At 40.6% G+C, this 12,389-nt stretch overlaps 1 protein-coding gene across 3 annotated transcripts in view; it reads left to right on the top strand.

Moving 5' to 3' along the window:
• The window catches only part of PCSK5 (proprotein convertase subtilisin/kexin type 5), a 452,950-nt gene that overhangs the window by 161,530 nt on the left and 279,031 nt on the right, over window positions 1-12,389 (top strand). For all 3 annotated transcript variants that reach the window (XM_059143276.1, XM_059143274.1, XM_059143277.1), the window contains exons 6-7: window positions 1,749-1,837; window positions 5,535-5,707. In XM_059143276.1, coding sequence (XP_058999259.1) covers window positions 1,749-1,837; window positions 5,535-5,707 — 262 coding nt within the window. The remainder of the gene's footprint in view (window positions 1-1,748; window positions 1,838-5,534; window positions 5,708-12,389) is intronic.

Genomic DNA, 12,389 nt, shown 5'->3' with positions numbered 1-12,389 from the left:
GGATAAAAAGAGAAGCAACAGTGAGATAACATTTTTCATGTCAGATTGGCAAGGATGAAAAGATTAAAAAACTCATACCTAGGGGTTTATAGACATGGGTCTGTTCAGATATTTTCTCCATTCTTCATAATGTCATAAGAGTAGGCTTATGGTCTTTTTTTTTTTTTGGTCATGCATAAAAATATGTTTTTTAATAATATTTATCCATCTTGCAAAGGTTTTCTTTGAGGTTTGGTTTTATTACTTTAATCTTACATTAACAACTTGACAATATATTCTGCGCTCTTTGAACCAGTCATTCCACTTGTAGAATTTATCCCAAGTTATCAAAGTATACACGTTTTTCATAGCCTTGTTACTCTCAGTGAAAAACTGGGTCAATTTCCAAAAATCAAGCACGTGAGAAATAGATTATGGGTGGGGTACCGTTTAAAAGATGACAGGGGGTAATAGCTTTTAAACGACATACAGGCTAATATTGACATAGTAAGATAAGCATGACATTAGTAAGTGGACTAAGCAGAACATATCTCTGTTATATGAACTTGCGTGTATACCTGCCTATTTGTAAGCAGTCACTCATTTACAGTTGTACAGATGGTAGTCCCTGCCCATGACAAGCGTGGTCTATGCTGTAAAATAAAAAATAAGGACATAGTGTTTGGGGGACCTGAGTCTTAGTCACTGTTAGGCTGATTTCACTCTCTCTCTTTACATCTTAGGGCCTCCTTAAGCATCCCCATCTCTAAAAATGAGGGTGAGGGATTGAGCCTTGGACTTCATTAGCAATGATGAATACACCTGTAGCGGTTGTCATATGCCTCATATCCCTGTTCTGCATCCAGGGCAGATAGTAGCCATTAGACCTAGTCTCCTTTCCCTGGGCTCAGCCAGACCGCGGGATTCTTCTCAACAGAGCGTTAGGTCAACATTTCTAAACAGATGGTACTTTGCACTTGGAACTTCTTTTCTATCCTTGCATGGGATGGTCTTAGAAGTCCTTTCAACAAAAGGATTTTTTCTGAGGAACAAAGTCGCGTCATGAGAAATAAAAGGAATGTTTTCTAGAAAAAGGCGTCTGCTTTTCTAGTAGCCGCATTTGTAGTGGTGGAAACAGGTGAAATAAATACTGATGATACATTTTATTAAATAACAGATTTCATGTCATTTATATAAAACAAGTACCATGGACTATTTCACGTTGTTTTCTCGTACAAAATCTTAGAAATCCAGTATATAGTTACAGCACATCATATTTTAGATGACATTTTACTGCAGATACTTGATCTGTACTTAAATTTACGGTAAGAAGCAGATTCGCATAGACTGACGCTCTTAAATTTCATAATAATTGAATTGAGTGCCAGTTCCTTAATTAAAATTAAAGTTGAGATAAGGTCACATAAGCAGCATTTAGTACCCAATAGCCACAGATGGCTGGTAGTTACCATATTGGACAATGGAAGTTTAGAGAATACAAAGAAACACGCTATTCGAGTTTAACTTTTAAGGAGATTTCCTGATTGGGAAATCAAGGTATAAGGAATATATATATCAATCAGAATCCGAAACAGAATATAATTAAAAGTTGGCAGTGGGTAGGCTAAGGGCTACTTGGGTAGAATTTCCAGAAATATCCACAGCTTGATGCAGGCTTCATGCCTTTGGAGTCCAGCTGGTGGAGATGACGTGGCGAGTTGGGAAGAATGAGTGTCTTACTTGAACACGTGTGTGTGTTCTCCCTGCAGGCATGGGACCCGCTGTGCTGGAGAAGTGGCAGCTGCAGCAAACAACTCTCACTGCACGGTCGGAATTGCTTTCAATGCCAAGATCGGAGGTACGGGAAACAAACGTGGGTAGACGGAGAACTCTTTCAGAGCTCAAGACAGGGCTGCGTTGGCAGAGCAGCGTTCAACTCTTGCCGAAAATGACCATCTTCACGCGTGTTATTAAATAAAGTTCAGGGCTTTTGAAGCAGTACCCCTCTGGGGGTGCGAGCACAGATGTTTCTTGATGTAAAACAGGCATGAAGAACATGTCCAGTCCTGAATTTGGGGTCATTGACATCTGTCCCAATCTATCCAGTGGCTGCCTGGGTCGGAAAGAACTGATCACCTTAATATCAGCCCATAGTGTCTCTATGGAGAGAGACATTCTGAAAGTAATGTCAGAACAGAAAATCCTTTTTTTTTTTTCCCTTTTTCCTTATGTTTTACCGAAAGTTCCTTTTTAATGGAAATTAAAGTGGGAAATGGTATAATCACCTTTTGTAGACCATAATAGAGCAATAGAGTTGTTGTTAATAATCCCAGATTATGTATGTACATTACACACACATGCACAAACTCAGATATAAGTATGCCTACCACGAGGACCTGACTAAGGGAGTATCAACGTAGGGTAGGCCTTGACAGAAGCAAACTCCTTCACATTTGTAATCATCCTTGTCAGCTATCACCTGATACCGCAGGCACATGGTTAGAGACAGGATAGATCCGAGTGGCTCGAAGGTGTCCCCTAGGAGGTTTTCCTAACCAGTGTCGCAGATGAATGACCTTCCTGGTAACTAGACTGACATCTTCATTTCCAGTACACTATTGTTGCCAAGTGGTATATAGAATTGGACTTGAAATAAAAATAATTGTCCTTCCTAGAGTAAATATAGAGATCTCGTAACGTGACATATTGGGGGTATTTAGTAACGGTGCTAAGAAAAGTTTCCTGACACTACCTCAAATATCAGTGCTCAGTGCATTTGACCTCTTTCTGTCCTTTATTTCACACTGAATTCTTAGAGTATGGCAGCTTGTTAACCAGTAATTAGCTGTACTCTGAGAGTATCTGCTGTGCATCAAGGAGAAGTTCATGAGGGAGCTAAGGAAAGGAGACAGAAACTTCCCCTGAAGAACGATGAGGGTGCCAGACACCCTTGATAGTCTCAAGAGTGTCCAGTGACCATGGTAGCTGCTAATCAACCCTGCTTGCTGTCCCAGACACAACACACACAGTCCCTCACATGCACCAACACACGTCCATGTCCGCCTCCTCCCTCTCCCGTGCTAACCCAGTATTCACTGACCTTGAGGGACTGAAGGAACAAAATCACAGACAAGCTGCCGATCTCGCCAAACAGGACTTCGATAAGAAAATGAACGGATGGCAGTGACTCACCAATGTTCTGTCATCCCCCAAACAGGAACCTTCTGAATTATAAATTAACCCCCTCCCCACCGGTCCCAAAGCATGAAGGCTTACAGTCAGATAAAGAAAAAATGGACCTTCCATCTTAAAACTTGAGGAAACAAAAATAATTACTTGTTAATATTTGGTCAGAAAAGGAATATTACCTTCTAGATACAATTTCATCAAGCTTTTTTATTTTTTTCCCAGACTTCCATCAGTTGCGTGATCTAGAAACTACACCTAAATATTGTGTAACTACTCCTCTGTATTGGTGTTTGGAATTTCCAGTTAGGTTTTTTCAGGCAGTGGAACAATCCAGTGTTTATTTCTTTGCACCAATAAAATACAGTTGATCCTTAAACAGCACAGGTTTGAACCGCATGTGTCCACTTAAATACATTTTTTGTTTTTAGTATATATGGTACAGTACTATAAGTGGACTATGTTCTCCATAAGATTTTCTTAATAACCTTTTCTTTTCTCGAACTTCCTTTATTATAAGAATATAATCTGCAATGCACATATCATATAAAATATGTCTTCATCAACTGTGTATGTTACCAGGAAGGCTTCCAGGCAATAGTAGGTTATTAGTAGTTACGTGTTTGGGGAGTCAAGGTTGTATGTGGATTTTTGACTGCATGGTGTTGGGGGAGGGTTAGCGCATCTAACCCTGAGTTGTTGAAGGGTCAACTGTAGCTCCATTTTATCCTTTGAAATAGCAAGAAGTAAAAATGGAGGGCATACGAAATAGTTCTTGTTTTCAGTAAAAACCATGCAGATGAATTTTGAATATTCATGTCAAATTAAACCAAACCAGTGGCTGCTTACGACCCAGTACACACAAAGAGTTTCCGGCTGGACATTCTACTCCCCTAAAACAGAGTGCTGAAAAGCCTTCTAAGTACAGTTTCCTTTTGGTAATTTTTAAAGTAATGTATTTATAACCCTTATGATCCACGTCACTTGTCTATACATCGCCTTTAAAAATCCAAAGGTCTCAAGGAAATGACAGTCAAGAGATATTACAAGCAAGTGCAGTGTCTTTAAGGGCGCTTGGAGGAAATGTAATGTGTCCCCAGTGTTGACTTCCACTGTTCTTTTAGAAGTAATTATTCAAGGGTATAGTGACCTATCTGTCATGTAGCTGAGAAAGGTTCCCCTGGAAATATGGCAGAATGTCCCCAGTTAAGTGTCGTCTGTCTCTGGCCTCATGGTCATTGTTTCTGTTTTGTATGTTTGCAAATTTTAGAGTTGAAAGTTAAACATTTTTTTAAAGCACAAAGAAGGTGTAGTCTTTTCAAGAACTTGTTGATTTTTCCACTAGAAGTCCCACCTCAAACCTCCTAGTATCAAAGCTGCTTGATTAGGGGTTTTATTATTTAAACCCCATGTGTCGGTGGCCAGAAAAACTTGAAATCCCGCTAGAGAACAAGATTTTTCTAAGGAGGAAACTTGAGCCATAAAGATAGAATTGTAAAGTAATACAGCATCTCAGTGGTGCTTTTTAGCTTAAGCTGAAGGAGATACATGTTTACTTCACAATTAGATGTTTCATTGTTGTTCGGAGTCTCCAGAATAGAAGGACAGAGAGAAGGCCTGACATTTGACGTGTAATTTATTCTTGGGTGTCTGTGTCTATTTTTTTCCTGTTAAGGTTAATAACAAATCCCTGTCTGTCTGGCGGGAATATACATAAATGAAGATTAATGACTGAACATGGTTAAAACCCTTTGAGACATAATTGATGTGTTGCATGCACAGAGAGCATTCTCATTTATTATTTGACTTATAAATAACTTGGCAAAGAAATAATAGATTAAGTTCACATCAGTCTCACAGATTAGGAGATAATATTAAGGAGAGAGGAAATTAGACCAACCTAACTTGGCAGCTTTCCAAATTTTGTCAGCCCGCTAAGGTCAGAATGCTTTATACCAATTATGAACACAAGTTACCTAATAAAGAGAAATTTAGGGAAGATGGATTGCTTGAGGCTCTCTGTCAAGTACTCTCTGAAGACAGGGATAAAGAGAAGGGAGAGATTGTGGGAACTTTAAAAAAAGAGAATAATGGATTTTTAAAAAAAGGTTTTAAAGAAGTTTTGCTCTCTCATGTACAATGCAACTTCTCTCCAAGAAAGAACTCTCTCATGTACAACGCAACTTTCTCTCCAAGAAAATTTTGGAAGTGTCTGCATTATCTTTTTCAGGGGGGAGAAGATGCTCCCTTAGGTGTTGATTAAATGTTGATTCTTTGCCCCCCAATTGCTGTAATTGGAATATGTCTTGGGCTGTCTGGGGGTTCTATAGTGAATGCTCTATTCAAGCTAATTCCCTTCTGTCTGGAAGGGGTTCGGATGCTGGATGGAGATGTCACGGACATGGTTGAAGCGAAATCGGTTAGCTTCAATCCCCAGCACGTGCATATCTACAGTGCAAGCTGGGGCCCGGATGATGATGGCAAGACCGTGGACGGACCGGCTCCCCTCACCCGCCAAGCCTTTGAAAACGGCGTTAGAATGGTAGGTTTTCAAAGCACCGTGGCTCATACTTTGTCCTTCGGTGATGGTTCTCGTGGGAAACCGTCTCTGCAACTGTGGGTTCCAGTCCTTGGGTCTAGAGGAATGGACAGAGTCCACAGCTGAGCCAGAAGACAGGTTTATAGAAAGAGGGACTGAACCTTTAGTATTGTGTATTGCATCCGTTCCGCAAATGAACTAAGAGCTAGAGAGTTTCCCCTGACAAGAACAGAGGTGTATTTGGCTACTTAGGTTTGCTCAAAGGAAATGTATCCTTTAATATGTGAATCTTGCTTTTGATGCAAGAAATTCTTAGCTCTTTGAGATGGAAGAGAAATGAAAATACTGAATCTCTCCAGCTGAGGTCATCCAGCAGTGCCCTTCTGGGCCTCTCCCTTTCATATACCCTTCCCAGGTTTCACTTCTCTCCCAGGACAATATCCTTGTTCTCCTGGCTCCCAAGTTCCCCAAACAGGCTACTCATCAGCATTTTTCTTCATTTCACTAAGAAATTCACACACCACTCCTCCCCTCAAAAACTGACCAGGTAATCTACTGTAATAGAATTTCTCCTTCAAATTACAGCTCTTTAAAAAAAAAAAATCCCATTTTATTTTCATTAAATAAAAAATAAGGTCACCCTATACTTGTAATCACGGAAGGAGGAGCGCTCGGTCAGAAGAACTCCTTTCTGTTTCTTACTTGTGAATGAAACCTTGGGTGATTTAAAGCATTTTAATCGTGACCTGGGCCCTTCCAATCTTTCCTTCATCATCTCTTTCTACGTTTTCTGTAATGGAAGCGCAGTCGGCTCTTCCTATCCATTACCGTGTACTGTTTTCCCAGCCTCATCCCTATGCTCTACGATTATACAGCCCATTCTCTTCCACCAGCAAGCCTCCGTTAAAATGCTGCCTCTCCCCAGAAGCCTCGTCACTGCCCGAACTAGAACCAAGCGCCAGCAATCCCTACCCTGCGCCCACAAAACTGCATATTCTTCCCGGTGTCACACAAAGTCATTATCATAGTGTGCTTTATGTCCGTTATTCTGGTCTGTGTCTTCCTCATTAAATTCTGTGTCCTGGGATAGCAGGGCTTATGCCCATCTTGAGAGGCTTCGCAAAACCCACGGAGTGCACGGAACTCTAGGGAGTGCTCAGTAAATGTTTGTTGAATTTCATTTAATTTACTACAAATTACGCCAGCCACGGGACGGTTGTGCATTTAGCCCAGATCTGGGGCGATGGAGTGTGTGCAGCAGGTTAATGCAGTGTTGGCAGCTGGAGTACAAGTAACCCTGCTGCTTCCACCCCGGTGGGGTTGGTGCTGGGGTGAACTCACAAGACTAAGCCAAGCTGTCTCCTGGTTCTTTTTTTTTTTTTTTTTTTTAAGATTTTATTTATTTATTTGACAGAAATCACAAATAGGCAGAGAGGCAGGCAGAGAAAGAGGAGGAAGCAGGCTCCTTGCCAAGCAGAGAGCCCGATACGGGACTCGATCCCAGGACGCTGAGATCATGACCTGAGTTAAAGGCAGAGGCTTAACCCACTGAGCCACCCAGGCGCCCTTCCGGTTCTTTTGAAACAGACTGGAAGGGAAGCTTATGCACTCGTTCAGAATATACTTCCTAACTGAAAGATAGTTCAGGCTTGGTTAAGACATCCTTCCTAGTTCTGTCCATTTTTAGGTACTCGAGAGCCCTTTAAAGCTATAGAATAGTGTTTTAAATTGCTTTGCCTAGAATTTTCCTTTCAAGGTGTCTGAACACCAAATGAATGTGCTCTAAGTAATCTGGAGATTTCATTACCAAAGCCCTAGACCATAGAGTAGTATTCTCTCCAGGCCATCCACAGAATGGTCATTCAAGTGAAAGAGATCAAACTTAGTTCATACTTAATTTTCGAATCGTATGTGTATGGCTTTTGATATAATAAACAGAGTAGGCTGGGATTTCTCATTGGTATAATGTATTAGTAATTAGTAATTACTAATCTCAGTAGCATACATACTGAGATAATGGGGACCGATGTTTTTCAAGTTTTTGCTAAGGACTCTCATTCAATGGTAATCTTATCTGGAAGTTCAAGGTGTAAAACAAATTAAAAATCTGGTACTTCGGTAGGAGGAGGAAAGGGTTAAGAAAGAAGATCATCTGAGGAAGCTATTCAAACTTATGGGAAGATTATATTTAGAAACAAACCATTGTGAAAAAAAATTACTCTATATTCATTATTAAGTACTAAAGTAACCCATGCTTATGAAAATAAATCCTACTACAAAGATGAAATTAAAAACAGATTCCCCACACAAGTAGATAACCATTGTTTTTGGTGGTTTTTTAAAAGATTTTATTTATTTATTTGTCAGAAAGAGAAAGAAAGAAGTGAGAGAGAGAGACTGGGCATAAGCAGGGGGAGCGGCCAGCAGAGGGAGAGGGAGAAACAGGCTCCCCATTGAGCAAAGAGCCCGATGCAGGGCTTGATCTATAACCTGAGCTGAAGGCAGACACCTAACTGACTGAGCCACCCAGGCATCCCCTAGATAACCATTATTAAGAGTATGGATTCCACCTTTCCCTACTTCCATGTGCATTTCCACAGCAAAGAGGGACCACTTGCCTCTATGTTGCTGTTTTTACTTAACTGTGTGTACCAGGCATTCGTCCAGGGTAATTCATAATGATAGAACTCTTTTGTATTATAATGTTTCATCCTCTTTGGAATATGGCAATACCATAATTTATTCAACATTTTACTGAAGATCTTAAAAGGTTTTAATCTAAAAAAGGCGAGGGGGCATTTAGCTATTCATTTTTTAGAGTTAAGGTAGTAACAAAAGAAATAACTCTTGAAAAACAATTGACTATTCTCTGGCTGCTGTCATGTCACATACAATTATGGAAGACCAGCAGCGACCCATTCAAATGTGTTTAGATTAACAGGATAGAGGTTTAGTGTGTTTACACGTAGGCTTCGAACTCAACCAGCCAGAGTTCGGAATCTGTCGTTTACTGCTCTCTGACCTGAAACAAATCAAACTACCTCTGCTCCTATTTCCTCATCTAAAGTCAGGCAATAAAAGTTCTCACAGAGATGTTATGAGTGTTAGATGATAATGCTGCTGAAGCTATTGACAGAATCCCTGGAATATAATAGGTGCTTAAGAAATATACTTTATAGGGATCTGTGCATGTAAATATACATAATTTGTTTTCAGAGAAGAAATCATGTCCTTTCAAAAAACTTTCTAGTTCTCTTCAGTCCCCGAACCTTGTGTACTGTTTCTGCACTACAGAATTCTAGATGATCCCATAGAGTTACTTTAGTGGTGGTAGTTAAGTATATAGAAATCAGCATAGACTTCCTGTGTTCTTGCCTGTCATAGACTTTTTTCCTCCTATGTCTGTACTCACCTTCAATTTCATTTGCCCTTAAAGCACCTCTTCCATTTCGAGGTAACCTCCTGATACACAAATTCATTCTACTTATCTATGTTCGTCATCTTGAATTTAATTTATATTTTCCCAAGGGAGGTTTCTCTAAATATCTATGAATATATAATTTAACATTTTTAAAGCAGTATATTAGTCTTCCGGAAGAAAGAAACGTTCCACTTCTTTATTATCGAGCACCAGATGGCACAGTACGTTCTATAGTCTACGAGATTTTATTCTAATTTGTGTTCTTTATATAATTGTCAAACATATAGAAAATGATAGGATGGAAACTTTATACAAAGTTAGATTATAAAGTGCAACTAAGAAAGGAGTGATTTATTGGCTGCATGACTTAAGGAATGAGGGAATAAATAACTACTAAAATAAGTCCCTCAGGTAGCGGGGTAAAACCCTGTGTGATAGCTTAAAGTCACTCTGGCCCGTTAGGGTTTTAACTACATCACTTATAAAAATACAGGAATTGACATTTATATATTCTTTCTATAAAATGTAGTGAGCTCCCACTTCCTGTACCACATGGATAAAGCAATGAAGGCAACATCTAAGTTTTAAATGCAACACATGAAACTCTGTACATTCTAGCAACAAGACAGGAAACAAACATAGACACCATCAAGGTGATAAGCTAATGAGAAGTGTTAGAAATGGGAAGAATGGGTGAGGGGGCAGGACAGAATTGTCGTTCAGGAGGATAGAGAGTCCTTTCTGAAGAGGGAGGCACATGAATTGGGTCACAGATAGTAAGAGGCTAGTCCTGTCGAAGGAATGAGTTCTGCAGAAGGAACAGGAAGACACCCCGAGTGGAGGGTGATTGGGGTGTGTTCATGGAGCAACATGCTGATTCAGGTGATGGGAGCAATGTGGACGGAAAGCAGGCGGTAGGAGATGGTAGTTCAGGGCCGGCTCCGCAGGGCTTTGTAAACCATGGAGGGTGTTTGCGATTTATTCCATTGCGGAAAACCCTCAGAGGTTTTCCAAGTAGTGGCCCATTGGGATGCAAAATTTTCAAAGGTCAGTGCCGTACAGGGAATGGACTCTGTGGGAGAGGGACAGGGAGGCGGGAGCGGAAGACTGAAGTGGTCCAGGAAAGAGGTGATCATGAGCCGGACTTGGGGGGAGGGGGCAGCGGCATCAGGACAAGTGCGGGGGGGAGGAGGGGTGGCAAGCAGGAGAAGCCTACATATCAAGACAGATTTTCACAAAGGAAGGATATTTTGTTCAGGGGATCCAAGTATTGATCACATCCACTCCTTCTGCTTGCTAATCAGAAAATGTAGCAAATATTGGATTTCAAAATGCTCCCTACTTGTTTTTCTCTAACACAAGTATTGGGTTCAGTAGAATGTAACACTCTTCAAAGACTAACAGAATCAGAATTGATTCAATTTACAGCCTGAGACAAAACTGTGTTGAACAAATCAAGTTACAATTGACAACTTGCTCTTTTCCCCAGAGACTGTATTTTAGTTGATGCTAAGGAGCTGTAAAATTAAATGCAGGAATTAGAGGTCCATAATTTGAGTTGTGTATGATTGATAACGATGAGGATACCAGTAGTGGTAGTCATCCTAATAATAATGATCCTAAAACACTCAACTTTTGTCAGTCTGTTAGATATGGTCAGTCCTCTTAGCCCCAAAATAGATACCACTTTTTTTTTCAGTTTTGTTTTTTTTCAATGTTCCAAAATTCATTGTTTATGCACCATACCCACTGTTCCATGCAATACGTGCCCTCCTGAATACCCACCACCAGGCTTACCCCACCGCCCTCCCCAAAACCCTCAGTTTGTCTCTCAGAGTCCACAGTCTCTCATGGTTTTTGTCCCCCTCTGATTTCCCCCAGCTCACTTCTAAGTTTTAATCTTCACAGTGGTCACCTAAGATAGGTCCTATTCTCCCCAGTTTTACAAAAAATAGATGCTCAGCAGGGCTAAACAAGTCAGAATGCGGGCCTCAAAGCAATCGAATAAATTATTTTGTGTGTCATCATTTCCGCTTTATTCAGCACAACCGACCTCCTTGTATCATCCGTGACCGCATAGCAGAGCTTTTCCCCTGTTACTGTGGTGAATGAATTTCTCACCTTCTGCCTAATTCTACCTCCTCCATTTCTTCACTGAATGCCTCAGCCTCTTGCCTCAACTGAAGACGCGGTTCAATCAGTCCTGTCTTCTTTCATCATCGAAACGTCTCTCCCCTGTGTACTACTGTTGTCCACATACTGTCAGTTCTTTCTCAGAAGACAGAGGGGAGGCTCTCTCTGTGGTTTTCTTCTATTTTTCCAGTTACTCATTTCCAGAAACCATTGTCCATACTTGTCCTCTACAAGCTCTTTTTCCACTGTCTCTTGAAGCCACTCATCAGAACCCTGACCCCTCACTGCACTGTGACTGTTCTTGTCAGGGCCACCGTGACCTTCCTATGTGAAACCCAGGGCTCCTCTCTGATCCATTGTGTCATTTGTGGTAAGGAGGCCTGCCTGCTTCTTCTGGTCCGCAATAAAATACACACACTCCGACCCTTCACACCCCTTTTCTCCTTCTATTTAGTATATTTCCTTCTCTTGTTGATGAATTGTCCCCCACCCACCCCCCCATAAAGGCTCGGAGACAGAATGTTTTGTTCTGTGCTAGATCCCAAGGACCCGCAAGAGGGTCTGTTGAGTGATAGGTGAGCAAACGTGGGTGAATTGCATGCCCATTTGCTGCACATACTGAATGAATTTATTTAAGGATCACACTTGCACTGGTTTTCTGTTTTTAATTAATAATATGGAAATGAGTTACTAATATACATGGTATATTCTGGTGAGTAATACGCACAGACCATGGATTCAGACTCTCCAGTGGGTTCCATTACATTCTTAAGCATGTTCAAGTTAATTAGCCTCTCTGAGGATCAGTTTGTTCCTCTATAAAATGGAGCTAACTGCTAGTAATTACTTTATAGGACTGTTGTGAGGGTTGTATGATTAATACCTGTAAAATACGCAGCAGAGTTTCTGGAACATAGTGAAGTCTCTAATTATGTTATAAGTCTTAATCCCTATCACTTCTGAAAAGGCCAGGGTAATAAATGTGAAATGCCAGTTAATTGTGTAGAATACTGTAAAAAGCCTTAGTTGTCCAAAATCTCTGGGTTAGTGGATTAATTCATTTTGTATTTCTGAGTGATCCTTAAAGAAGGTAAATATGAGTCTTGAAAGTGTTATTAAGGAATGGCTAAA

The sequence above is a fragment of the Mustela lutreola genome, chromosome 12, assembly GCF_030435805.1.
Source record: "Mustela lutreola isolate mMusLut2 chromosome 12, mMusLut2.pri, whole genome shotgun sequence".
Classification (NCBI taxonomy): Eukaryota; Metazoa; Chordata; class Mammalia; order Carnivora; family Mustelidae; genus Mustela; species Mustela lutreola.
Note: the sequence above shows the minus strand (reverse complement) of the source record. Positions and strands in the feature narration are given on the sequence as shown.